This window comes from Lagopus leucura, unplaced genomic scaffold, assembly GCF_019238085.1.
Source record: "Lagopus leucura isolate 7727_CA_CO unplaced genomic scaffold, USGS_WTPT01 Super-Scaffold_739, whole genome shotgun sequence".
Lineage (NCBI taxonomy): Eukaryota > Metazoa > Chordata > Aves > Galliformes > Phasianidae > Lagopus > Lagopus leucura.
This window is the reverse complement of record NW_024962255.1, coordinates 21,605,309-21,632,889: the sequence shown is the minus strand read 5'-3', so window position 1 is coordinate 21,632,889 and position 27,581 is coordinate 21,605,309. Positions and strand designations below refer to the sequence as shown.

Here is a 27,581-nt window from a genome sequence, read left to right as displayed (position 1 = left end):
ATTGCGCAACCACACCAAGTTAACAATTAACTGTATGCCATTAGGATTTAATCCCGACAGCGACCAAGGGTGTGTAGGGACTTTTATTCCAAGCATCCACCCAGGACTCTCACAGCTGAACAGAGCGAGAGAAGGAGCTGCTGGCTCTGTCCACCCCAGCCATGTCAGCAGCCTTGGAGGAGTTCTGCGGGTCTGTCTTCTGGGTGAGTGGTTGTGTTGGTCTGTTGGGGTAGGGTGCTTGGTGGGCAGTAAGTGAGGATGGTGGGTGCTGAGTGGAGTGGAAACAGGAGGGATAGGAGCTATCAGAGTGCTGGTGCTGTGAGTCAGGTGAGGGCTGAGCGATCCTGAGTGACTTCAGGGGACGATCAGGTTGGGTGCTAGGAAAAGGTTCTTCACCAAAGGGCAGTGGGCACGGAACAGGCTTGCCAGGCAGTGGTCACAGCTGCAGGCTGCCGGAGTTCAGGACGTGTCAGGACAGTGTTCTCAGACATAGGGTCTGATTGTTGGGTGGCCCTTTGTGGAGCCGACGGTTGGGCTCAATGATTCTCGTAGATCCCTTCCAACTTCCAACAGGATATTCTATGATTCTATGGTTCTATGATCTGACTGTCTATTTTTGTCCCCAGAATGACTCCTTCCTCGCTCGCTCAGATGCTGACCTCCCAGTGTGCTTCCAGCAGACAGTGCTGGTCTGGATCCCTCTTGGCTTCCTCTGGATTTTGGCTCCATGGCAGCTCCTTCCCTTGTGCAAATCTAAATCCAAGAAAGCATCTGTGACCAAACTCTACATCATCAAACAGGTAGTGTGGGGCAGAGGGGCCACAGAAGCCGGCAGGAGCAGCCTGGGTTGAGCAGTGGTGTGTAGAAAGCTTCTAAGCTGGAGCTGGGTGAAGAATGAACAGATGAGAGGTGTAGGAGAGAAGAAGCACTGTGATGGAAAAGCCAGAAGGAAGCCCATGATGACGCATAGCTGGGACAGAGGGCACCACATGGCTGGGACGCTCCAGGAGGGAGGTCTTAGGTGTGCATTGCAGCCTCTGATATTATGTGCTTGTGTGTTCCAAGGTTAAAATGATGGCAGTGCTCCCATGGAAGGGCACAAGAAAGCTCTTTGCACCAGGTTTGGGTTGGAAAGGGTGCGGTGATCTACAGGGCTTAGTGCTTTTATATCCAGTCGCATTGTTTCCCACTGGTTTCCAGTGCACAGGGTGCTGGGTCTCTCCTCACAACTGCCCTCCTCTCCTCACAGGTGCTGTCTACGTTGCTGTTGATGACAGCTGTGGCAGAGTTGGTCTTGGCAGTTACAGAGGGCACAGGGCAGAACTCCCTGCCAGCTGTCTGGTACACCAACCCCAGCCTATACATCGTTACCTGGGTAAGCGTCAGCGGGACAACGTGCTGAGTGTCACCAAAGAGATGGCATGAGATGGCAGGCCTGAGCTGCAGAAAGCTTCCATAGCACAGGGATGGAGGCAGACTGCTTCTGCAGAAGAGCAACCTGGGAGATGGGGATGGGGCAGCACTGAGTATCTGCGGGAATTCTGTGGGAAGGAAGAGTTGAGAAGTGCCATAGAATTCTGAGGCAGAGGAGATCTGTGATTAGAGATTGGATTTGTGAATGAAGATATGCGAGATTGGTCTAGAAAACTGAGGGCATAGGAGCTGCGTGCGCAGGGGAACACGTGCACAGGAGTAGCAGATATTTTGTAGAAGTTATCGGCCAATCTAACAGGCTTAATAAAGTCATAAAACTTAGGAGCTGCACTTAGAAGCAAACATAACAATTTGCTAATGGTTACTATTTTATCAGTTGAATTTATGTGCAAAGTTTAGGAGATATTGTTAACCACGGGTCTCTGACCTGTGTAATATCAGGCTTGTAGTGATGTTCAGGAGCTAGAACATTGCTTTATGCCTGCTCTTTACAGCATGGCCAAGAACCTGGGGTGAGAACAGCTAAAGCATAATGCTGGGGTGCCTTCAGACCTTGTTTTTCCTATGAGCATTTTGATATGATGTCTCCCTGAAATAAACCTTTGCCCTGTGTGATGAACTCTGAAGCTTCTGTAGGACTTGCAAAGACCACGTGTGCCAGTGCCTGGGTACATGTACCCCAAAGGCGTGTTTGAAGGGCAGAGCTTGTCCTACTGCCCTGCCCGAACCTCAGTGATGGTTTTTCTTCCAGATCTTGGTGCTTCTGATCCACTATGCACGGAGCTTCTGTTTGCGCAGAGACTCGGTGGTACTGTTCTGCTTCTGGATCCTGTCACTGCTCTGTGGGATCCTGCCGTTCCAGTCCCTTGTCCGGAGAGCACTGCAGGTTGGGTTTGGCAAGGAGCTGTGTATTTCCCCACAGCATTGTTCAGTCCCCAAAGAAAGTAATAGGATCATAGAAGACCTTGAGATATTACCCCACAAGGATCATCGAGTTCCTTATGGATCTCAGCCCTTGACAAGCTCTCAGTGGTATCAGTGAGGTCCCAGCTGCCATATGGACCTTGGGAACTGGAAGAGGAATAGCCTTTTAAATTCACCCTTTCCCTTTGAGGAAGCATGAGAAAACCAGGACAAATTTCTCCCCTTATGGACATCTGGGAGGAGCGGGGGAGAAGGAAAGAGGGGTGGTGAAGGGAAGCTGAGAGAGGACACAGAGTTCTGCAACTGCTCTGTTAGTTTGAATGCTGTTTCTGAGGGCCAGGTGGCCTTGAGACAAGACCCAGCAGTCACCCTGGGCTCTACTTTCCCACAGGACCCCATCTCGGATGTACCACGGTTTGTCCTCTTCTTCATCTCCTATGGGCTCCAGCTGCTGCTCTTTATTGTCTCAGGCTTCTCAGATATCTCCCCAGAAGCAAAGGAATTTGCAAAGAAGGTATGAAGTGCATGCAGGGTGGGTGAGGGTGCTGGGAAGGAGTGGGAAGGGGCACAAGGAGAGCTGGAGGCTGCAGGAGCTGGTCAGTTCTTGTCAATTTCATCTTAGCACCTGCAATGCCTCAGTACTCACTTCTCTTTCCTTTGCACTCTAGAACCCAGTGGTGACAGCCTCCATCCTGAGTTCCATCACCTTCGAGTGGTACAGCAGGTGAGCAGGACTATGGGTGGCAAAATGCAGGGAGACCTCAGGGCTGAGCTGCACAGGCTGCTATGAGCCATAGCATCACAGCATAGAATCACAGAATGGTTGGGTTGGAAGGAACCACAAAGTCCATCCAGTTCCAACTCCTTGCTGTGGGCTGCCTGCTACCCAATAGATCAGTGCCAAGGGCCCCATCCAAGAGCTGGCCAAGGAGAATCAGTGCAGTCTATGCAGCCTGAGCTTGGACACCCAAGCTGCTGTGCACTGGTCCCTGGTGCATTAGGCCCAGCCTGCAGGTAGCAGTGATCTGTCATGGCTCTGCCACGTGGCATGAAAGTTGCATGGGAACTTCAGCCACAATAGGCTGTGAACACAAATCGAGGCTTGAACTGCAGGAAGCTCGGTTTGTAGCTCTCCCTCTTTTAGGAACCAGACTCCGAAAGCTCTGCATTTGCAGTAAGGACCTTCCTACAGACTCAGTGTTGGAGACTTGCTAAGGAGAGATCTCCCTGCCCTACAGGATGGTTTACAAGGGCCATCGAAAGCCCTTGGAAATTGAAGATGTCTGGGAGTTGAAAGATGAAGACAGGATACAGGCCTTATATGCTACTTTTGAGAAGAACATGAAGACTGAATTGAGGAAGGCCCAAGCAGAATTGGAGAAACGGAAACGCAAGAAAAGACGCCGGGAACGTGACACAGAGCACATGAATGGGATGAGCAAGGCCCAGAGCCAGGACATCCTGGTGCTGGTAAATCCCTTCCTACGTGTGGCCTTGCATGAGATGCAGAGATCTAAGCCCAGCCTTGTTGAGTAGGGTCACCTCATCTCCTTACAGCCCCCAGTGCTGAGTTTTCTGACTCTGATTCTTCAGGGCCATGGACAAAGATGGGGAATCCTGTGGCAAGGTCTTTCCCATCCTCAGCAGATCCTTATTTTTTGAGATACCAAGAAATTCTCCATCCTTATGCCCTGCAGAAGAACAGGAACCATCCCTCAAGGCTGCAGTACAAGCAGCTTCCCTGTCTCTGTATTTCCCTGTCCCAGATATCTCCCAGGTCTGAGTGAAAATCACTCTGAATTGAGAGAGAATCACAGAATCATTCAGGTTGGAAGAGACTTCTAAGATCATTCAGTCTGGCCATCAACCCATCCGCACCCTGCCCACTAACCATGTCCCTTAGTGCCACTTCTCCACATTCCTTCAACACCTCTAGCAATCGTGACTCCAACACCTCTCTGGGCAGCCTGTGCCAGTGCATCACCACTCTTTCTGAGAAGGAATTTTTCTATAATTTATCCATAATATAGATAGATAATATGACAGGAGTAAAAGCCTGGGCTTCATTCAGTACACCTAATCTGGGGGTTATGTAGCTGCCCTGGAAGCATCCTTTCAGGTGCCAAAAGCCATAGGACCTGCTCATTTATTTCTTCATTTTCTCCTCTAGGAGGAGAAGCAGCCAAAGAAGAAGAAAAAGAGAGGTAAAGGGGATTCCTCTCACAAGGATTACCCCAAGAAGTGGCTGATTAAAGTCCTCTTTAAGACCTTCTTGCAAAACCTTATGATGTCGGTGGCTTTCAAATTGGTACATGATATGCTTGTGTTTGTCAGCCCCCAGCTGCTGAAGTGAGTCACACCATCCCAGCCTTGCCCCCAGCCCCACCACCTCCCTGTGTGCTCAGCACCCAACTGCCTGTGTTGGTTTGGAGCACCCTGTTGGGTCTGTCTCCATGGGTGGGTTGCTCATGGCCTCTCTGCCCCTCAGGCTGCTGATCGCCTTTGTGTCAGATGCGGAGGCCTTTGCCTGGGAGGGGTACCTGTACAGCGTCCTGCTCTTCCTGACCGCGACACTCCAGTCCCTCTGCCTGCAGCAGTACTTCAACCTGTGCTTCCAGCTTGGCACAAATGTGCGTGCCAGCCTCATTGCTGCTATCTACAAGAAGGTAGGTATGGCTCTGTCACCATCCCCAGCTGGCTTTCTCCTAGCTGGGCTGGAAATTCCAGCATCTCTTCCCATCAGCCTGGGGCAAACAGCACATCTGATAGTTACCAGATCTGAGGAGCAGTTTCAGTGTACCCTGCTGGTTCCCAGTTCTGCTCCCATAAGGTTTGCATTGACCACAGTTTCTCTCTCCAGGCGCTCACCATGTCCAGTGCCACTCGCAAAGAGTCTACAGTGGGAGAGACTGTGAACCTGATGTCAGCTGATGCCCAAAGATTCATGGACATGGCCAACTTTGTTCACCAGCTCTGGTCATCACCCTTGCAAATTATCTTGTCTATTGTCTTCCTCTGGGGAGAGCTGGGCCCCTCTGTCCTGGCTGGCCTTGCAGTCATGGTGCTGCTCATCCCCATAAATGCATTCCTGGTCAACAAGTCCAAAGACATACAGGTCAGTGGTGGGAGAAAGGTTTTCCCTGTTGTTGTTCTTCCTGTTCCCATAGCATTCCTTGTTATGCTGCAGATCTTTCCCAGACTGGGTCTGATTTGGGCTGGGGTGGTCATCCAGACTCATAGGGTGTCTTCCCGGGTCCTGGAGCCTTCCCTTCTCTTCCCTAAGGCAGCCCAGGTGCATTCTCAAGAGTGAGCTCTGTCTGGTTGAGGTGTAGCCATGACCTCTGGCTCTTCTGTTTGTAGATAAAGAACATGAAGAACAAGGATGAGCGCATGAAAATAATGAGTGAAGTCCTCAGTGGAATCAAGGTGAGTAGTAGAGTGTGGGCTCCCTGGAAGATGGGCATTCCAGTGAGGCCAGCACCAGCTCACTCTGGTTATTTCACAGATCTTGAAGCTTTTTGCCTGGGAGCCCTCATTTGAGAAGCGAATCAATGACATTCGAGGATGTGAACTGAAGAACTTGCTGAAGTTCTCTTACCTACAGTCAGTTTCTATCTTCGTGTTCTCATGTGCCCCCTTCCTGGTGAGTGCCAGCAGGCTGGGGAGAGCTGCGCTTTCCTGACAGCTGGGGTTGGGTTGGGACCAAGGGGATGGGAAAAATGGGGAACCTTCAGCATGAAGTGAGGGGAAGCAAATGACCTGGGCTTCACACAACCACACTAATGGTGGCTTTCTCTGTCCCAGGTCTCCTTGGCCAGTTTTGCTGTCTACGTACTGGTGGATGAGAACAATGTCCTGGATGCACAGAAAGCCTTTACCTCCATCTCCCTTTTCAATGTGCTACGCTACCCCATGGCCATGCTGCCCTTGGTTATCTCTTCCTTAGTGCAGGTCAGCCCTCAGGAGGACTGCCTGATACCTCTGTCTGAGCCAGCACATGGGATTCAGATGTGTAATTGTTCTGGGCCTTGGGCACCCAAGTATCAGTGCACAGAGCTCTTTTGGCAGTATGGTGGAATGGGACTTGCCTGTGTGACACAGGGTTAGGGCTCAGAGGTGGAGGATGATGCTTGAGTGTAGGCAGTGTATGGGGTGCTCTGCTTAGGGGGCTCTTGTAAGCACGCCCTGCTGTGCCTCATGCCATCCTCTTTCTGCCATGGCAGACCAATGTCTCAAAGGTGAGGCTGGAACGGTACCTGGGTGGAGAGGATCTGGACACCTCAGCTATTCACCATGACTCCATCCCAGGTAGGTAAAGCTCTGGCTTAGTCCCTGTGGGTTATTGGCTGCCCTCACCTCGCGCCAGCAAGCAGCAAGCAGATCACGATATGCTGGGGGCCATAGGACATTTCAGAAGTGGATCTGTGCAGGCAGGAGCTGAGCAGAACCAGGTGAAGGACGCATGGAAGGTTTTGGGGGTGGTGCAGACTGGTTGGTTTGGGATGCCCAATCCAATCACAAGGGATGAAGCTGACTTGCACTTTCTCAGCCCTGAGGTGCATCTCTTTGCTGACAGGCAGTGCTGTGCGCTTCTCGGAGGCCACATTTACTTGGGAGCAGGATGGGAATGCTGCAATAAGAGAGTAAGTGCCGTGTGCCATATAGGGCCTGATGGGTCCCTCTCCCTCTAAGCTTTTAATTGGGCAAGGCAGTCTTCTCTTTACAGTGCCAGTCATGGTGAACCCCCAGCTGTGTTCTGCTCTGTGTGGGTCCTTTGCAAGAGACATGCTGCTCACTGGGCTCTCCTGTCTTGCAGTGTCAACCTGGACATCAAACCTGGGAGCCTGGTGGCTGTGGTCGGGGCTGTGGGCTCAGGGAAGTCTTCACTGGTATCGGCCATGCTGGGGGAGATGGAGAATATCAAAGGACACATCAATATTCAGGTGAGAGTGGCTGGCTTGTGCCAGGGGCTGTAGGGCTCACAGATAGGCATGGGGCGGGCACTGGGTGACCATGCGCCCCCCAGGTGAGGGACCACGGTAGTTCTGAGAGGTGTGAGGTGGCCTTGTTTGGGCTGATGCTCTGGTGATTACCCTGTTCTTCTGTTTCTCTCCCAGGGCTCCCTGGCCTATGTCCCCCAGCAGGCCTGGATCCAGAATGCCACGCTGAAAGACAATATCCTTTTTGGATCAGAGCTGGATGAAGCTAGATATCAGAAGGTCATCAAGGCCTGTGCCCTCCTTCCAGACCTGGAGCTACTACCTGCAGGCGACCAGACAGAGATTGGAGAGAAGGTATCAGTTTTGGGCACTGCGCAATGGGGATAAACAAATATGTGGCGAACACACATGGCAGAGAGAAGGGCCGGCACCCTGTGGCAGCTTGGGGCTCATGGGGGTTCCTTTTCATTCAGGGCATTAACCTGAGTGGGGGCCAAAAGCAGCGAGTCAGCCTGGCCAGGGCTGTGTACAATGATGCTGACATCTACATCCTGGATGACCCCCTCTCTGCTGTGGATGCGCATGTTGGCAAGCACCTCTTCGAGCACGTGCTGGGACCTAAAGGGCTGCTGCAAAACAAGGTGAGCGCTTGTGCCCTCCTTCCTGAGACACGGCCAGGCAGAAATGTCTCTGCTACTGTGATGCCCATCCTCCTGGGATGCCCCTCCTCTGCTTGGGACAGAGAAGGGATCCTGTGGCTTTTGAGTAGGTAAGAGAGTCCTAGAGGGATGTGGAGGAGTGTACCCATGTGTACCCATGGTCAGGTGGTGATGAGCAGAGAGGTCCTCAAGCAGAGGTCAGCCCAAAGCTTGGGGTGCAAGAGGTGTTCTGATTCCACCGCCCTCCAACAACAGTGCCACTTTATTGCAGACACGGATCTTGGTGACGCACAGTATCAGTTTCCTGCCCCAGGTTGATAACATCGTGGTGCTGGTGGCAGGAGCAGTGTCTGAACATGGTTCCTACAGCACCCTGCTTGCAAACAGGGGAGCCTTCGCCCAGTTCCTGAACTCATATGGTAGCCAGGAGGAGGGTGCTGCAGAAGAAACTACTGCAGGTACTGGGAATGCTACTGGGTATAGGGGATGTGTGTGTCTTGAGGTTCTGAAAGCTCCAAGATGCTATTCATTGGTCTGTCTTTCATTCCCATGTCTGTAGCTGTTGGTTTAGATGGGATTGAAGAGCAGGGGGATGAAGGTATGGAGCCTTTTGTGGAGGAGGGGCCTGATGATGTGGTGACCATGACGCTGAAGCGAGAGGCCAGCATCCTTCGCAAAGAGTTCACCCGCAGGTGGGGACTCAGCCAGAGCTCTCTGTTCTCTCACCTGCTTCCTGCATTACTTTTTAGGAGATCAGGGGGCTTCACTGGGAGATTCCTGCACAGAAGGGGATGGGAACTTTCCTTGCTGCTTCTAACCCTAACTAATGCTGGGTCAGGAGCATCTGATCTTGCTTTTACTTGCCTTGCTGTGACCTTGTGGTCTTTCACAAAGCTTGTTCAAAGCTGCCTGTGTAAGGACATTCATCCCAGAGAGCTCCAGCACTGGTGTCCCAGTGCTATGTGGGATGCAACCGCAGAGCAGGACCTCCAGAGCAGCACCCTGGTACTAACAGTGCCCATCACCTTCCCACAGCATCAGTACACGGAGCACCACTTCTGTGAAGAAGGTCCAGGAGGAGCTCGTCAAGAACATAAAGGGCCAGAAGCTGATTGAGAAGGAAGCTGTGGAAACTGGCAAGGTGAGGAAGAAGGAGAAGGAGGCAGAGGAGCACTCTGTACTGACCTTGACTCTTGCCAAGAGAAGCCAGTGCCAGCTTCCAGTGGCCCCATTGCAGCCAGAACACAGCACTGCATGGAGGTGGTGTCCAAGGTCCCCGACAGTGCAGTATGGTGGAGGGAGGACTGAGGGCAGCAAGTCTAACGTTGTGTTGGGTGTCACTGGCTGTGATTTGCTGGGCAGTGATAATGAGCTGAACTTCTCCACAGGTGAAGTTCTCCATGTACATGCAGTACCTCCGTGCTGTTGGTTTCGGCTTTTCCTTCTTAGTTGCCATGGGCTTTGTGGGAAACTACGTTGCCTATGTGGGGACCAACCTGTGGCTCAGTGCCTGGACCGATGATGCTGAGCGCTACCAGAACGAGACCTACCCTGTGCAGCAGCGAGACCTGCGGATCGGCGTCTTTGGGGCACTGGGGATTTCACAGGGTGAGTGCAGGGACACAGGGTGCTGCTCACTCAGTGGTGTGATCCAGCAGGGATAAGGCTGGTGGGATGCAGTTACTGTGGCATGGCGAGGAGGTGGGATGCAGGATGTCACAGTGGGATACTGCACAACTTCATTGTTCCATGTGTCCCATGACTGCCTGGGGCCAGTGTCACACGTGATCTGGGGTTGACCGCTCTGTGCTCTCCTTGCAGCTCTCTTCCTGTTCCTTGCAACCATCCTGTCTTCTTATGGTGCCATGCGAGCCTCCCGGATTTTGCACGAGCAGCTTCTCAGTAACATCCTACGTGTTCCCATGAGCTTTTTTGACACGACTCCCACTGGCCGCATTGTGAACAGGTTTGCCAAGGTAGGAGAACAGCCCCTACGTGTGGAAGGTGTTCTGGCAGGTCTGGCGGGTGTTGAGTGGTGCCATGTTCTGTAGAGCAGAAGGGTATGATGAATGCGTGGCTCACCATGAGGTTAAACCACATCTTGGGCTGTATATTTGAGAATGAGAGTGGCCAGCAAATTACAGGGGATTATATCTCATCTGCTCAGTGAAAGAGAGGCCACAGCTGGATGCTGAGTCCTGTTTTGGGGCCACCTGGCCAATAGGGATGTAGAAAAACTGAAGAGGGTTCAGAGTACATTACAGAGAGAGGCAGGAGCCTAGAGCTGTCCTGAGACAACGAGAGGGCCAAACAAAATAATACAGTCAATGTAAATGACTTTGTAAAGTCTTATTATTGGAATCTTCTCCATTAATTAAGCTGTACCCAAGCTAGGATCTGTGGCCCTAAGTGAGGCTGTGACATTTACATCAATACAGTTTGATCCAATATTTTCTCAAATTTTTTGTACTGTGTTGAAGTATGGGTGCATAGGAATCCTGTATGTGTGGAGCCTCTGGGTTTTTTCCTCTCTCTGGAGTCACTGACTGCTTCTCCCTGCTTCTTTTTACACCACAGGACATCTTCACAATAGACGAGACCATTCCCACGTCCTTCCGCACTTGGCTCAACTGTTTCATGGGTATCATTAGCACATTGCTCATGATCGCCTTGGCCACCCCATTCTTCCTTGTTGTTATTGTTCCCTTGGGCATCTTCTACTACTTTGTGCTGGTGAGTAGCTGGGGTCTGAGAGCAGCTCTTGCCCAGCCTGGAGCAGTGTCCCTGTCACTGCTGGGCTTTGTGTTGGTAATCGAGCTGTCCCCTCATTTCAGCGCTTCTACATCTCCACGTCGCGCCAGCTGCGGCGCCTGGACTCCGTCAGCAGGTCTCCCATCTACTCCCACTTTGGTGAGACAGTGTCAGGCATTTCCGTCATCCGGTCCTATGGACATCAACAGCGGTTCCTGCAGCATAATGAGAAGATAATGGACATCAACCAGAAAACTGTTCATTCCTGGATAGTCTCAAATAGGTGAGTTTGCTCCTTATGCCACACCACTCTGCATCCAGCTCCTGGGAGATGTTCTGGAGATGCTAAAGTCCTCCTTCATAATCACAATCATAGAATCATTTGAGTTGGAAGGGACACTTAGAACTCATCCAGTCTAACTCCGCTGCAATGAACAGGGACACCTGCAGCTCAATCAGGACGTGCTCTGAGGGTCTGTGTAGGAATTGGGAGAGCTTCAGATAGGGCCACCGTCTGTGGAAGGAGGCTTTTTAGGGTGATTTTGAAAGCTCCAGTGAAGTATCCAGAGCCTAAGTGGAGCGAACTGTGCTGTCAAGGGTGGGTTCTGGGAAGATGCCAATGCTCCAGGCCACGTAGGAGTGTGATGGGGGCATTGCCTGGTGCTGGCATACGGTACTGAGTTCAACACTGATGAGATGCTGGTCTCACTGGTTGGCCCTGTGCTGGGGCTGTGCTCTCCCATTACAGATGGCTGGCCATCCGTCTGGAGTTTGTTGGCAGCCTGGTGGTCTTCTTTTCTGCACTTCTGGCTGTAATTTCAAAAAACTCTTTGGAAGGCGGCATTGTGGGTCTCTCCGTCTCCTCTGCCCTCAACGTGAGTCAGTGAAAGTTTCTTCAGTTAAGTTCTTGGGCTGATGGCTCTGGGCTGGCTGCATGATGCTGCCCCACATTCATCTGCAGTGTGTGGAGAGGGGATTAGCAGGAATACATGATAGAGTGATCACCCGGGGATTACAGCCAGGGGAACATGCATCCACATGTAACGGGGATGCTTGCTGCCGTGGGGAGGAGCATGTTCTCGATAAACTCTCAACAAAAGGTGGTTGTTCCCTGGTCCCACTGAGCTCTGTGGCTCTGCTGTGCAGGTGACCCAGACACTGAACTGGCTGGTGCGGGTGACTTCGGAGCTGGAGACAAATATTGTGGCTGTAGAGCGGGTGCACGAATACATGAAGGTCAAGAGAGAGGTGAGGAGAGCAGGTTGTGGGCCAACACCTGCTGCACAGCTTGGTGCAGCCCCCTAATCTTCCTGTGCCCTAGGCTCCATGGGTGACAGACAAGCGCCCACCCCACGGCTGGCCCAGCAGAGGCGAGATCCAGTTTGTGAATTACGAAGTTCGGTACCGACCTGAACTGGAACTGGTTCTTCATGGGATCAACTGCAATATTGGGAGTACTGAGAAGGTGAGGACCTCTTTGCCTGCACTGCACCCTTTCTTTGTGGCTTGGAGAAGGCCCACCAGGTGGAGATGAGAGTGCTCACTCAGTTATTTCCAGCCCTGTTAGGTGATCTAAACATCTGCTTCACAGGTTGGAGTTGTGGGCCGGACGGGGGCTGGAAAATCCTCTCTCACCAACTGCCTCTTCCGTATTCTGGAGGCTGCTGGGGGAAAGATCATCATTGATGGATTGGACATAGCGACCATTGGCTTGCATGACCTGCGCCAGAACCTCACCATCATCCCTCAGGTGAGCCAATTCCAGCTTTTCTGCACCCCACATCTTCACAGCTCTGCCCTGGGCATGCCACGGCCCTTTGCACCTCCCTGGGTGCTGCAGGGATCCCACTCCAAGCACTCTTCATCATCATCATCACCTCCCTGCCCAGGGGCAGGCTGCAGAGCAAGCATTCAGCCTTGCTGAATGGCCACAATAGGTGCAAACACTCTGTGCTGTCCCTGGCAGGACCCTGTGCTCTTCAGTGGCACCCTGCGGATGAACCTGGACCCCTTCGACCAGTACACTGATGAGGAGGTGTGGAAGGCCCTCGAGCTAGCTCACCTGAAGGCATATGCGCAAGAACTTCCTGAGAGGCTGCAACACATCGTGAGCGAGGGAGGGGAAAACCTGAGGTGAGCAAAGGAACTGAAGCATGTCCTGCTCCCTGCCCTTCTCCAGGGTCTAGGAGGGGGCTGTGGTGGGGTGAGGGGCTGAGACAGGCACCCTCTGTTTACCTGGTAACTCACATCCCCTACCTCCTCCCAGTGTTGGGCAGAGACAGCTTGTATGTCTGGCCCGGGCCCTTCTCCGCAAAGCCAAGATCCTCATCCTGGATGAAGCAACAGCAGCTGTGGATCTAGAAACTGATCACTTAATCCAGACAACAATCCGGAGCGCTTTTGCTGACTGCACTGTCCTGACCATTGCCCACCGCCTCCACACCATCATGGACAGCAACAGGTACCATAAGGCACAGGAACGGGGCTCAGGGCTACTGGGGTAGGGAGAGGCAGCCAGTAGCAGATGCAAGGATGCAGCCAGAGGTGCAAGAGTGGTTGCAATGCCCAGAACAGCAATGCACAGTTTGTGGGAGTGCAGAACAGAGGAGGGGAAAAATGGTCATGCATTAGTTATGCCTTTGGGGGGTGGGGGTAATGTTTTTAGGACCCTCTACAGCAGCAGGCCACAGAGGGATTCTTGACACCAAATACATTTCACCATCCAGCAGAGATGAGAACTGTGTGTTCACTGAGCGGTGAACTGTCTAGTGTGGCTGTAGAAGCAACATGTGTGTTGGTGGGGCTGGTAGTGGTGCCAGCAGCACTATCAGCTTTGACTGTTGGAGCTCAACAGTGTTTTCATTGCCCACTGCCAGGGTGATGGTGATGCAAGCAGGGAAGATTGTGGAATTTGACAGTCCCGACAAGCTGCTTCAGAAGCAGAGCATCTTTTCTGCAATGGCAAAGGACGCCGGCGTCACAAACACAGAAACCACCATGCTGTAGGTGGAGTAGAACAGCATGCAGCTTGCGTGTGAGCAGCTCCCTCCTGCTGGGATTCACCAACCCAGCACCTGGATCTCCTTGCAGCTGGACTGCCCAAGACTTTGTCTCTGCAGCTGTGAAGTGAAGGGAAGAGAGTGACTTCTCTGGCTGGCAGGGGCAGAACATACGGACTTGAGCCATTACCCACTGCTACACCCTGCCAGCTGTGCACACGAGGATCTCGAGCTACATAACTTATGCAGAAGAAAGTTATGTCAAGCAGGGAGACCATGTACACCCCAAGTGTCCAAGTTTTTGTACTTTGTTATGCCAGGGGAACCTAGCAGAGAGATGCCGTAGCACTACTGAATGAAATTTGCAGTATAATCCAAGTGAATGTTATAATTTATTTACCTCTTGTAACTGTTTCTACTCTTCCTACTCAAAGTCTGATTTTAAGGCATGCTAAGTAAGACTCAGTTCAGCTTCAATCCTGGCTGGTGTTTGGAGGAAGGTGGTACGGAGGTTATGCACATAAATGTTGGGGGTGTACAGATAGACCCATGCCTCTGCACCAGCCATGAACTCTGGAAACTCTGCAGCTGCCCTTGATTGCAATGCAAATGAACGAGAGTCCCTGAGGCTATTGTACCCTTGTGCTGGGGCATGCCACATAAGCACAGAAGTGTGGGCACATATGCATGATACACCAACATGCACACATGCCACACACATAGTACATACTGGTTATCATTGACGAACACTTGACCCTTTGTTTTTTGGACATCATGCCAAGAGCTGCAGCACTGATGGAGAATGTGTGCATGCTATGTACATACATGGACAGAGTAGAGCAAAACCCTTCCCAGTAGCTGGTGGCAGGAAGGATGCAAACCACCCACAACCCAGCTGTGCCATGCAACACAGCAGCCAGAGAGGGCAGTGCAATCTATCTTGGTCTAGAGGGAGGAATCCCAGCCTATAGCAGGGAGGTTGGAACTAGATGATGTTAAAGCTCCCTTCTAACCCAAACCATTCTATGGTTCCACGATCTTCATGAGGACACCACCGAAACATAAAAGGCCCTGCAGGGTCCACATGAAGACCTTTGTGAACTTCACCCTCAGCCTCCTCACATACCAAGCCAGGCACACACCAAGCATTCCCCATCTCTATCCCAACACTTGCACAGGTTCTTCCTATGTACAAGGGCAAACCTTTATTTATGGAGCAGCAGTACAGGGGACACAAACACTGCCCCAAAGAGAAAGGAGCTTCCTTCCTTCAGGTTATGGCAGCAGCACATAAGACACAGCACCCCTGCAAAGGGCACAGCATCCCTCCCAGAGCATAAGCACCATCTCCAGTGCCCTGCAGTACGCACAGATAAAGCACTCCTGGTCAGAGGCCACAGAAATGAGGCTGCAGGACAGCCAGTGCTTTGCCTTTTGTCTTGCTCCAGAGGAGCCAAGATGGGGTCCTGGACACTGGACACAGTATGAAGACATGGCAAGACAGTGTTCAGAACCTACAGCTGGTCCAGGAGGGAAGTACCTAATGGCTGCTGCTAGCAGCAGAGCTTATAGGCACCCCAGCTCAGCTCCAGGAGACCAAAGCACATGGACACAGTACCCCACGTGTGCAGCTGGAGGCTGGACTCACTGTGGAGCTGAACTACTCACAGCAATCCTCAGAGCAGCTTCCTCTGGACCCCAGTCTGGGGTCCTGCACAAACAAGACAGGACCTGCTGCTGCTAAGGCACAGACAACATGTTCACAAGGCTCTAGGCTGCTTTTAACACTGTTTGGCTAAGGATGGCCTCAGCAACAGTCTTCCACAATTTAAATCCACAGTAGCTCATCAGCACTGGTCTAGCCATTCCCCCTTGGATCACAGCCCCACTCTGCTCCTGGCTGGAGGATAAAACAGCTCAGGGTGACAGCAGCTGGCCCCTGCCCTTAAGCAAAGTGCCTGCTCAGCCAGCCCACCTTCCTTCTTTCCTCATACACAGCCTTATCCCCTAGAGGCAAGCAGTGGAGGCAATGGGCCCCCCCCCCGGCAGTCCTGATAGGCACAAGGTGGGGCCTCCTGCCCCCCCCAGCCTCACGTGTATTCTGTCTTCCGGATGTAGCTGGAGGGCACATAGCCCTGCTTGCCGTGTGCCTCAGCCAGCCACCACTCCTGATTGCCCGTGATGTCTTCAAACTGCAGGATCCTGAGTCTCTGGTTAGCTGACACACTCAGCTCATTTGTGTTTCGGCCTTTGAAGGTGTAGAGAGCATAGTAGACCTGCTGGGCAAAGGGAGGTGTCAGTCAGACAGGCACTCAGCATGCGCTACATGGCACAGGTTGTGCACTGAGAACCAAGACTCCGTGCTGAGTTTTGGCTTGTGTACCCAAAGAGCAGCAGACCCTGCCCAGCCTCTGCCAGAGCTGTCCCCATCTGTCCACCTCCACTCACAGCCTTGTTCTGCACACGTCTCATTGAGACAGACAAGTCTCTACCTCATACTTCTCTCCCTGGTCATGCCTGCAGAGTATGACTCAGCCTCTACACAAGTGAGGGTCTCACCCTCACACCCCAAGCCCCAGCTACCTCAGGGCTCACCTGGTTGCCTTCTGACTCGCCGCTCTCGAGCCCAGAGTCTCTGTCCTCCACCAAGGATGCAGACCTAAGATGCGTTTTGGTGGGGTGCTCATTGCGAGGGCTGGGGCTGTAGCCTGGCTCGGGTCGGCTGTAGCGGTGTGGAGATGTCACCACTCCGGCCTCCAGTGGGACTGTCCTGTCACCAGAGCTTGGAGAATCCACCTCCGAGGGCGACTGTGGAGAGTGGCACAGCTCTCCCAGTGAGGCAGAGTCCTGGGAGGGTTTATGAGCGAAGGCCATGGCTGCCCTGCTGGGGCTGAAGGTCAGTGTGGTGCTGCTGTGGGGAGAAGAGCTGCTATTCTCAGACTCATTGGAAGAGTGGCTGCCTACTGAGACATCAGACTGGCTGCGGCGTGGGTTGTAGGGCTTCAGAAAGGAGCTGTACACAAAGCCTTTGGTCACTGCAGAGAGGGAGAAAAAAGGAGCTCATGTCAAAGATCAGGAAAACCAGAGGAGAGATGCAGCAGGCACCAAAGGCAGAGAGCAGCCACCTACCCCCATTGTCTATGAGCCAGCGATTCTGGCTGCCCATGGGGTCCTTCTTCTTGATGACTCCCACAATGTCTCCCTCCAGCAGTGAGACATCCAGGTCTTGGGCAGCATTGAAATTGCGATCTGCCTGGAAGAGACTATCAGGGGGATAGCGGGCCAGGAGGGCTGCTCGGATGTCATTTGACTGCAAGATGTAGCTGGGCTGCAGAGGAACAAAGCAAGTGTGAGTGGTTGTTCCAGCACACCAGTGAGCCCTGACATGGGGTCACATGTGACTCACCAAGGCACCGAGAGGCTGCCGCCGGGCAGACTGACGCTCCACGGTCTTTCTCTCAAAAGGCTTCCTGGGAACAGCCTGTGACTCTGGGAAGAAGGTGAAGACCTGGAGCTGCTGAAGGACTCGACTGTGCTCTTCCTGGAAGATGGCAATGAGGTTCCCCTCCCGGCCAGACGTCTTCAGCAACTGGAACCAGAGCAGGATGAGAGCAGTTAGGTGAAAGCTGCTGGTGAACGTACCTATCACACCAGTGCCCCACCAGACAAACCCTGTGCAGAGATTAGCCCTGCACTGAGTCTGGAGTGCTGGCTGTGATCCAGGAACCCACCGACAGCAGAGGCCTCAGCTCCTCCAGGGCCAGGCGCACGAAGTCACAGTGTGCCTCAGCATAGCCCCGCACACAGCTGGCAAACAGCTCCTTGGCAAAGTACAAGAACTTGGGCAGCTCATCCAGCAGCTGGGCATTGAGGGCCTCGTAGTTGTTACGGGCTGACTGCAGCTCCTCCAGCGTTCGCTTGTCCTTCAGCTTCTCTGCTCGCTCTGTGCAGTTGTGGAAGTCGAGGAGCTTGTCGAAGCGTTTCTGCACCAGCTTGTGGGGCCCTACAAACATGCTCAGCAGCTGGTTCAGGGGTGAGATCACCAGCCGCTCTGTTCGCTCTTTCTGGTGGGTACAGATGCAGGGAAAAGGTGAGATTAGGTGCTCTCTTCTGTCAAACTGAGAACACCAGCAGCCCACCCCCTGGTACACAACTTCTCCAGAACAGCACAGTGTCCATACTCCAATAGCATCCCACCAGAGCTCTAGAGGTCCTTTCCAATATGCATTACACACATGTGCCAGCATGGAAAAAACTACAGGAAGGACCTAAAGGTTCTAACACTTCAAGTATGGCTGAAGACAAATGCGTATCTAACAGATATGCTCAAGGCATAACCAAAAGCCACAGCCACCAAAGCTTTCAGGAGGCAAGAGATGAGTAGGGGTGCTTGCACCTCTCCCAGGCTGCGTCACTTGCACAGCCAATTGTAGGTGAGAGAGTCCCAGGGGGTGCCTTCAACACACAAGGACACAGGCTCACTCACAAAGTTGGAGAACAGCTGGTCGCTGATGAGTCGGTTCACTTTCTGGAACTGGTCCAGGTCCCCGCTGCCCTTCTCCATGCACAGATCCCACATGCTGACTGCTGCTAGTGCCTTCATGCAGGCCGACTCCTGCAGCAGGGACAAGCAGTCAGCACACCATGCTTACTGCCCAGGAGAACAGAGCTCCCAGAACAGGCTCAAGCTTCTAGGGCAGCCCAGACCTCCAGAGGCCAATACCCAGGCAGAGCTGAGGGCAGAAGCAGTAGTAAGTGGCATCATATCAAGACTCACCCGAACGTGCTGCAGGTAGAGTGAAAGGTCCCTGATGAAGGACTTGATCAGTCGCTCCTGCATCCGGAAATTTTTCTCTGTCTCCTCAAAGGCTTCATCCTTCAGCTGTGAGAGAAAAATGCTCAAGGGAGGCAACGTGGGACTCTGCTACCTCCCAGAGTGTGAGATGTGGGGCCTCTTGCCTACAAGCCAGGGAGCAGAGGCAGGTAGTTCAGACCCTAAGCTCACTGCCTTGCTGACCTGAATCAGAACTACCCATCAAAAAAGGGATGTAGGGAGCCAGCAGGTACCGCCACCTCCTCAAACATCATGGGGTGTAAGTGCACTTGGTAGCTGATGCACATTACCTGGGGTGCAAAGCCTGTGAGATGTTTGAGGTGGCTGCTCACACGGTTGGATTTCTTGATGATAGAGTGGAAGTTGAGCTTGGAGATCTTCTCCATGAGGCTATCCTCATCCCCTTTCCGGTACTTAAGCACTACAGAAATTGATGTAGAAATTAGAAAACTTAGCAGCACAACATCTGTGTCTTGCAGTGCCTCATCAACACTTGCTTTGCTGCCTCTTCCCTAAGACTCTGTAATCCCAAGTGTTCCATGTATCACATAATATTGTTTTGTATTCTGTCATATCGTACATCAACTCAAAATCCAGCACTGGACCACCTGTAATTCCCTTGCTTGGCTCTGGATATGTCACACATTTTGCAGATGCAACATTCAACCTTTTAACATTTTTCACGTTATGTGTAGAATAAGTAAAGTATAAGATGACATTTTCTCTCTCTGTTCAGTCTCAGGGAAGCTGCAGTTAAGATTCTGTCTAGCCTGGGTTCCCCAGTTCAAAAAGGATGTGGGAAAACTAGAGCTTATAATCCACAGGGAGAGCTTACATCCTGGGTCCTTCCAGCCAACAGCTCTGTAATTCTGTCCTGTCTACAGATACACCTTTAAACTCACTCTCTGTATCTCAGTAAGATAGAGACTACCCTGACAGACTGATTCCCTACTTGTATTCTTCAAAATTCAATTTTCAACATTAAACAGACATTGTTTTGTCTTATCCTTCTTTGTTCTAGTCTAACAGTATCCAGCAATTGCATGCATTTCGTATCACTGTATCACAAGAAATATCTCCTGTCAGATGTGTACTGTATTATCCTCTACATATTGTGTTTCACGTGTAGCTTTTAAAATGCAGTTCTACTACACTGTTGCTCAGATCAGTCTACTGGGGACAGATTCTATTCATGCTCGTGCAGCTGACAGACTCCACTGTCAACACACTCACTCCCCAGCTCCTCACCGAGGTCCTTCCGACGCTTGTACTCATTGATGTTGACATTAATTTCTTTGACTGCAAGAACAGCAGCTGTGAGTGGTGCCTTGTCAGGGTGAGATTCAGGGGTGGCACTCAGCAGTTCCATCAGCAGCAGGGGGTACCGCATCACTCTTTGTACTGGCTTGATGAGGAATGAGCCCAGGTTAATGTAGTTTGTGCAGCCCCTGGGAAGTTGGGACAAAGAAGATGCACCAGATTTCAGTTCAACTCTATCATGCAAAGTCTGACTCCTTGAACCAACCCCAACCATATCCAGAGGACCAGCATGTCCAAATCTACTGTACTTCCTAAGTAAGGAAACCCAAAGCACTCCCACACCCCTAGTGACCTCAATCAGCCTCAGGTTTCCAGATCTTACTCATACCAGGTTATCTTTCCCAGCCAGGAACCTATCCATTACCAGACCCCCTGTGAAATCCCACATAGGCACAGCCTAAAAGGTACCCAAAGCTTCACTTGCCTCAGACTATCCCATTACCTCACTGTCAGACCTGACCTGCAGTGTAGGACAGACTGACCATGCTCAGCTCTGCAGCCAGCACAAGGCTCTCCAGCCTCCCTGGGGCTGATGGCTCCCCAGACCAGTGTTCAGCCCAAGATCCCCCCTCACCATCTGCCTGTATAGCCCAAGCAGCACTGGTGGGGCACTCAGACATGCACCAAGCTGGTGGTATGAGGTGAGTCACAAGGGAGCAGCCAGGCCAGGCCAGGTAAGCACGGACTAACAAGAAGGAAGAACTTACCACTCACTGTACAGGCTCCTGACGGCCCACAGAGTGCCAAAAAGCAAAGAAAAGCAACAGGTTAATAGTGTGGTAGGCGTGCATTCCCACAGCCAGCACTCTTGCCCCCTCCTGCAGTGAAACTATCATGGCAGCCCTGTCATGCCCAGAGCCATGGCAATCACTGAGCCAGGCAAAGTGTCTCGTTCCTTTGCTGGTCATAGTGACAAAGGACTTGGGAAACAGGAACTCTCAATCCAGGACACGCCACCTTCTCCATACTTCATGGCCCTACAGGTGTAGGCCCAGCACACATGTCCTGTGGGGCAGCAGGCTATCACTGAAACAAAAGCCCTTTTCATTTGAACCTGGAGCTTCGTCACCAACAGTGATATAGCTAGTCCCAGTTCTGTCACCAACTGAACTGTCTGAGCACTGCTGCAGGGCAGCAGGGAGTGCTGGAGAGTGAACCTCTAACCCAGCTTGGTGGTCACCACAGTCAGAGGTTCCAACCTGAGGTTATCCAGCAGGTCCACGAGTAGCTTCTGGATCTTCTCCTCCTTCTCATATGTTTCCAGCAGTGCAATGGCCTCATCGTGGTTCTGGCAATACACCCTGTAAACGCTCTCCAGCTCTGCACGCTGTGCCAGGAACACCGGCCCTGCATACAGCACCAAAAGTAGGACTTCAGTGCTTCCAGTACTCCTGTTGCTTCCAACAGTCATGGCGCATTCATGGCAAGATGCCCCATGACTCTCTACCACACCTGGAGCTTGAGAGGACAGTGCTAACAGAGCACTCAGGTGGGTGCCTCCCTGCCATGCTGTGCATGCCCACACACCCTTCATGCTTCCCTGTCACTGCAGGCTGAGTAGAGGGGGCAGGAGGGGACAGAAATGGGAATGGTGCGTGAAAGGTCTGCTGAGGCTGAAGCCTGTTATGATAACTCACAAGGGCATGTTTGCTCAAACTTCAAGGGGATAGTTTAATTTAGTTGAAGAGCCCCATAGGAGCTCCAGAAGTGACCAGCAGAGACACCTCAACTGTTCCAGTTTTCCAGGAGATGACTGGTCACTGACAGTGAAAGCCACGGGGACAGCAAAGGCACAAGCTGCACTGGAGCTGAGCAGTGAAAGCTGGCAGCGCAGGTGTGAGGAGGGGGGTGCGCTTTAAGGAAGGAGCCAGGGAAGTTTATAGACAACATGTGTTTCTCAGCACAGCGACACAGCTTTGCTGCTGGGCTGATGAGCACTGTCAGGGACCAAGGGGGAGGAAACTCTCTCATCTATCATTTAAATTGCCCTGTTCTGCCACCCCACTAGCAAATCTCATCCCAGCCTCTGAGTAAAGGCAACAGAAGAGTTCATACCGATGGAATCTGAAGCTTCCAAGGTCGACAGCAGCTGCTTAGAGAAGCTAATTACCACTTGGATGTTTCCAAAAAGACCCTCAAAGTCTACATTCGGAACCTGGAGAAAAACAAGAGAGAAGTCTCGGATGGGAGAGCATGTCCCAGCCAGACACAGTAGTATCTCTCCCTTGTCCTCCTGCAACCTTCAATCAGCCCTTAGCTCCCCAGCAGACACTCACCACAAAATGCTCCCAGCACAGTGACTTCTGCACTCTCTCCCTCATTCTGCAGCACACTGAAACTCTTACTCCTTATGCGTCCTACTAAATGCAGTGTCCTCTACTTTCCCAGCAATTTCATCCAAGGGAGTGTCAGATGATCTGACACTCCCTTTCTTCCCATCAAATCCAACACCACGCCAAGATCCTGTATCTTCTTTTTTCCAGACAGCGAAGATAATCCACAAACCAAACAAATAGGAACAACAGTTCCCATCCTAGGAAATGAATCTGTGACATCTGCTGCTACGTTTCTTGCTCTCAGCAACAGTGAGAACTCAGCAGAAACCCAAAATTGATGGGTTATTTCTATGACTGCAAAGAACAGTGAAAAACACCGTGCTGCTCCTAGAGTAGCTGAATGTCCCCTGAGGTCTTTAAGAACTTCAGCAGATTGTATCTTACTCCACCCCACCACCACCATCTCATAGCCTTCCCCTATACTCTTACCTGTGCCTGCTGAAGGGGCACCATAATCCTTTCTACACACATCTCCAAGTCTCGGATGTAGTCCCTCTCTGTCTGGAGCAGTTCCTCAATAACCTTGGACCTCTTCTCCAGCATCCTGTGCTCTGGGCTCTCAGTGACAGATGAGGATGTCTCCAGGGGTGGTGTCCGAGAGGACAGGAGGGTCATCTCTGCAAGACAGACAAGCAAGGTCAGTATCCTCCAGTAACATCTGGCCCAACTCTTGCATGGCAAGGACAGAAGACATGTAGCACTTCTGAGATGATCAAACATGATGGTCAGAGAGCGGAGCCAGCAGGCCAATCCCACAGCCTACCTTAATTATCAGGACTGGTACACTGCACTGAGGCCTCACAGTACTGAGTGCTGCAGGACAAGGACAGCTTGCAGTCAGGTCTTCTCTGCCCCAAGCCTCAGAGTACCAGGAGCCAGAGCCGCTTCCTGCTCATTGTGGTAATCCAAATACTGCCCAGCCACTTCCCTGCTATTCCCAACAGCCACAAAAACCTGCTGCAGGTTCTGAGTCCCGCCAGGTCCCAACACCCTAATGCTCACTGCTCCTACCCATCCCCTAACCCGCTGCCCTCCCACCCCTAGCAGAGGAGCTCCCCACCTGCATCCTGGCTGGGGCCTGGCTATGGCTGCTGTCCCCTCCCTTGGGGCTGGGAACAGGGTCTCCATTCTCTAGCTCCGGGGCATTTCCATCTGAATAGCTGAAAAGGCCTCCAGGCACCCACAATGGGGCTGCAAGCAGCAAAGCCTGGAGCTGGAGTGTGACCAGAAGGGCTGTGTGGCACTCGGGAAGCCATCACTGGTAGCCATGAGGCCCAAAGTGGAGTGGAAGCCATCAGGACCAGTATCTGGCACCGGGCCTGAGACCTGGCGAGGCTGTGGGCAGCGGGCAGGCAGTGCGGGCACACACAGGGGCAAAGGCATGGGGGGGCTGCATGCATCCCCCACTGACAGCAGTGTTAGCAGGCTTGGGAGAACCCTGTTTCCCCAGCACAGCTCAGGGACAGCCCCAGGCTGGGGCCACCGTGCCCCTGCAACAGCCTCTGACAAAACGCTGTGGGCACTGCAGTGCAGAGAGCCCTGCCACAGGCTTGAGGCACGCTGGCAGCTCTACACCCTCATCCTCTCTGTCCCAGAGCCGGGCTGCTGGCTTTCCTCCTGGTTTTCTGTCCCACCTGCAGCTCCTCGGCCAGCCCAGCCCAGCCCCCTCTTGTTTTCATTCAGGTTCAGAGACATTTTATCCCCACGGATTCCCGGGCCCCAGCAACTTTCTGCTCCACCTGCCTGCTGCTGAAAGCATGTGCCCTCTGGCCCGAAACACAGCACCGGTTCCCCATGTTCAGCCACACAGCCTCCATGTTCAGCCACACAGCTGTCCCAGGCAGGCTCTAGCCCATGAACTCAGCTCTCCTTCCTTGCACTGCTGTTTTGCACAGCTGGTACCTGCTTGCAGCACACCCATCCTGTGATTTTAGGCCAGTGGCCGATGTGACAAATGCCCATCAACTCCCACACGTCCCCAGCTGCTCTGTGTCACAGGGATTTCATCAGTTGCGAGCACACCCCCCAGCTCTGATATTTGTACAAATATTTTTGCTGGATTTTACATTTACTGCTTGCATTTGCACAGCATTTGCAAAGCCTCAGTTACAGAGCAGGCCCTGTCTGCAGGGTCCTCTACAAACACAACAGGGATGTGCTGCCCCAGACACAGTGCCTGTAGATGGAATAGGACAGAAGATGGAAAAAAAAGGAACAGAAGGGACAAAGAAATGCTCAGATAATGCAGTCTGCAGCTAGCAGCTCCCAAATAACAGCGAAACAGAAATGGCAAGTGAGTTATGTTAGATGTTTGTTAGTTCAAGAGGTTTGTCAGGGCATTTGTTTGTCAGGAAAGCACATTCAAGTGGAAGAGCAACATGGAAGAAGCAGGAAGGTGGTAATTTGAATGTAAAACCATGAGCGAAATCAAGGGCAGGTGGGGTGCGAGCTGATACTGCCCTGACCGAGCTGACAAAGCACAAAAGGTTGCCCAGGAAGTTGTGAAAAGGACTGTATTCAACAACAGCCTGTGCAGCAGACAAACAAATCAGGGAGCTGCAGAGTGAAGGGAGCCACAACGATCAAATCCTGCTCCTGGGAAACATTAAATTTGCTTCAAGATTAAATGGGAAAGATTAAATTTACCACAGCCAAATATCTGAACTGTGCATTTATCCACATGCAAAATGACAACGACCCAGATGAAGCTTCGTGCAAGACGTCCCAGACTTCACTGACTGCCGAACAATCCTGCTGTGCACTCAGCCACAGCCATCTGGTGGCTGCAGGAGACTGTGACTGCAGAGGAGCCCCTACTTATCCCTAGCAGGTCCCTGGATCCTCATTGTTGGCATCCCCAGCAGCTCAGTGCTGCCCAGCTCAGCTCTGGCTCTGTGGGGCTGGGCACCAGGCACAGCACACAGTACTCAGCCCTGCCCCAAACAGGGAAATCCCCCTTTGCACTCACGCCCTGCTCCAATTCCAGCTCAGAGAGAGGGACTGGGGATCCCTGCTCCTGCAGCTGCTCCACACGCTCTGTCCAGCAAACCCTGGGCAAGTCCAAGAGCACCCCGGGGCAAGTGCCTGATGCTCGAGACTTCCAGCTCTGACACCTTTCCTGTGCAAGTCTCAAAACCCCCTCTAGGAGAGGGAAGGGAAAACCTTCCCTGCCCAAGTTTTTAGCACATAATGGCCATCAAAGCGGCCTGCCTGATCTGGCAAAGCTGTCTGCCAGATCCACCCACCTACACTGTCAGTGTTTCCATTATTTTGCCTGTAATTTCTGAACACTCAAATTAATTCCCCTCTGGCTTTCTTGCTCTGAATATTTCAAGACATTGAAAAACACAGTGATGCTGCAGCCAGCTCTCCGATAACCCTTGCTGTTGATCACCAGTCCAACAACCTTCTCCAGTCACAAACTCAGAACGCTGTCCTACTTATTTAAACACTCAGAGGTCAAAGACCCAAAACACAGAATTTGTTTTTAATACTTTGCACTTCCAGCTCATCTATACTTCTTACAACCTGTTCCTGACATTTAAAAACTCTCCCTTTCGTATTTCAGAGCATTTCTGTTGACTACCACCCAGTTCTTTTTTTCCTGCTTGTTCCACATTTCTGTATGTCTAATTGCAGCACTCCATAAATGAATCTCATTCAGCATTTAACTAAACTCACATTCTTTCACAACTGTGGTTTCTGCTCACCTAATAAATGGTTTTTAAACAGATCCCCATTTCACCCCACAGATGCTCTGTTTGGACATTACCTCCCTGCCCTCACACCACAGCTGGACCGGTCCCCGTTAGTTTGCAGGAATGCAACTGGTATTTCTAATGAAGCCACCAAATTCCAATCCAGTGACCAATTCATGTTTACCCATGACACAGATGCCGAAAGAGCATTCAGAAATACTCTTCCAAACACACTGTTCTCAACCACAATTCTTAGAGACTGAAGTTCTGCTCATTTGAAGCTCCTGCAGGAGCTTCCTACATTTAAGTCTCTAACAGCTTTGTTTTCTATTCCCTTTGGTGCTTTTGTGACACATTAATTCTGCGCTGCTTTGACATGCTATGCTGGTCTCCCACCAGAGCTGCTGTTGCTGACACATGGGAGGCCCAACACCAATGCTGGAGAACAGGCTGCAAGGTGCTGAGGTGGAGCAAACTCCCACCTCACCCTGCCCATGGAGACCATGACTTTAATACTGCAATCGCACTGCTCAGCTCAGAAGCTCAACCAACAATCTTCCAATCAACAAAAACAGCCAGTACTTGCAACTCAAGCTGTGAGTGCACATACAGCTAGAGCTTTTAATCCTGCTTCACTCTGGGAGTTGATCCATGTGCACCAGACCCAACAAGATTCACATCCATCACGCGCTTCTCATTGGGGCTCACCTGCCAGCATCCCTTGTCACACCGTGCTCCCACTGCTAACCCAGTCCATGGAGGGCCGTGCTGTCCATCAGCTGCTGCAACTGGAGCTGGCTCTGCCCCTGACTCCTTCAGAGGGAAGGTGACTCAGAAAACAACAAAGAAGAGCCAGCTCCCAGGCCAAGCTCAAGGAGGGCTTGCTGAGGACAAGCCCTGTGCAGCCTCACTCAGCACGAGCCTCTGATTTTGTGCCTGCAAGAAAAGCCCAGCCTTGGGCTCACAGCTCAGCACAGCCAAGCAGTGACTAAGGACAAAACAAACCAGCTGCAAATATTTGAAGTATGTGGATGCTGGGAGGGGAGGGGTTACTGCCTAGCAAGAGGAGAAGGGATGAAACTAGGGCGGGGAATAATTAATCTGAGGGAAAGGCTAAGCTCCCTGCCAGGAGCAGGAACTGGCTGGGGTAAAAATTCACTCTGAATTTAGATAGTCAGCCCATAACAGAATATATCCACTGCTCTGAAAGCAAGAGACTAAATATACTGAGTATTTCACTTCTCCCTGGGAGCAGTGACAGAAATCCAAACCCTAAGGATGAGCTGAAGAGGAACAGACTGGGGCACTTCTCCAGGGCTACCAGGACTCAACACAAAGTTGCCTCACCTGAAACCCACTGGTTCCCTCTGAGGCCTTCTGGTGAAAGTGGAACTGCAGCAAAGCACATGCCTGAGCCTTGGTGGAGAACAGGGCTCATGAGATGCTCACTGGCAGACAGGTGAGGAGCCCTGGGAGGGATTTGCATGGCCTTCCTGGGAGAGCCCCCTCCCAGCTCCCCTTAAGGCAGATGGGATGCACATGCCTCCTGTCTGTATCCTCTCCTCTACCATTCACTCCAACGGTGAACAGAGCATTAATAAAAATGACTGTGAGCAAAAATACCAACAGAAAAAAAAAGAATGGAAAGTGAAAGGCCTTTAAAAGGATATTTTAAGCAGATAATCC

General features: G+C 52.0%; 2 protein-coding genes across 6 annotated transcripts in view; one reads left to right on the top strand and one right to left on the bottom strand.

Moving 5' to 3' along the window:
- The first annotated feature begins 59 nt into the window (after window positions 1-59).
- On the top strand, window positions 60-14,085 carry ABCC2 (ATP binding cassette subfamily C member 2). Its single transcript, XM_042862923.1, has 32 exons — window positions 60-203; window positions 627-800; window positions 1,250-1,375; window positions 2,186-2,320; window positions 2,750-2,872; window positions 3,027-3,082; window positions 3,597-3,828; window positions 4,529-4,707; window positions 4,847-5,024; window positions 5,219-5,473; window positions 5,719-5,784; window positions 5,864-6,001; window positions 6,163-6,309; window positions 6,582-6,666; window positions 6,935-7,001; window positions 7,175-7,301; window positions 7,476-7,652; window positions 7,772-7,939; window positions 8,229-8,415; window positions 8,517-8,649; window positions 8,993-9,098; window positions 9,346-9,565; window positions 9,779-9,933; window positions 10,535-10,690; window positions 10,792-10,991; window positions 11,457-11,583; window positions 11,855-11,956; window positions 12,030-12,173; window positions 12,300-12,458; window positions 12,675-12,841; window positions 12,975-13,169; window positions 13,585-14,085. The coding sequence occupies exons 1-32, from the start codon at window positions 162-164 to the stop codon at window positions 13,712-13,714; spliced, it is 4,656 nt and encodes a 1,551-aa protein (XP_042718857.1). The 5' UTR covers window positions 60-161; the 3' UTR covers window positions 13,715-14,085.
- Window positions 14,086-14,892: 807 nt separating this feature from the next.
- Window positions 14,893-27,581, bottom strand: part of LOC122175326 (dynamin binding protein) — a 29,136-nt gene continuing 16,447 nt past the window's right edge. For 2 of the 5 annotated variants that reach the window (XM_042862917.1, XM_042862920.1), the window contains 13 exons: window positions 22,627-22,814; window positions 21,917-22,016; window positions 21,061-21,208; window positions 20,569-20,586; window positions 19,790-19,989; window positions 18,832-18,962; window positions 18,485-18,589; window positions 18,194-18,322; window positions 17,439-17,771; window positions 17,114-17,296; window positions 16,837-17,035; window positions 16,303-16,742; window positions 14,893-15,986 (listed from right to left, as the gene is read on the bottom strand). In XM_042862917.1, the coding sequence (XP_042718851.1) occupies window positions 15,798-15,986; window positions 16,303-16,742; window positions 16,837-17,035; window positions 17,114-17,296; window positions 17,439-17,771; window positions 18,194-18,322; window positions 18,485-18,589; window positions 18,832-18,962; window positions 19,790-19,989; window positions 20,569-20,586; window positions 21,061-21,208; window positions 21,917-22,016; window positions 22,627-22,814 (2,363 nt within the window). In that variant the 3' untranslated portion in view covers window positions 14,893-15,797. The remainder of the gene's footprint in view (window positions 15,987-16,302; window positions 16,743-16,836; window positions 17,036-17,113; window positions 17,297-17,438; window positions 17,772-18,193; window positions 18,323-18,484; window positions 18,590-18,831; window positions 18,963-19,789; window positions 19,990-20,568; window positions 20,587-21,060; window positions 21,209-21,916; window positions 22,017-22,626; window positions 22,815-27,581) is intronic. The other 3 variants (XM_042862918.1, XM_042862921.1, XM_042862919.1) reach the window with 2 other exon arrangements.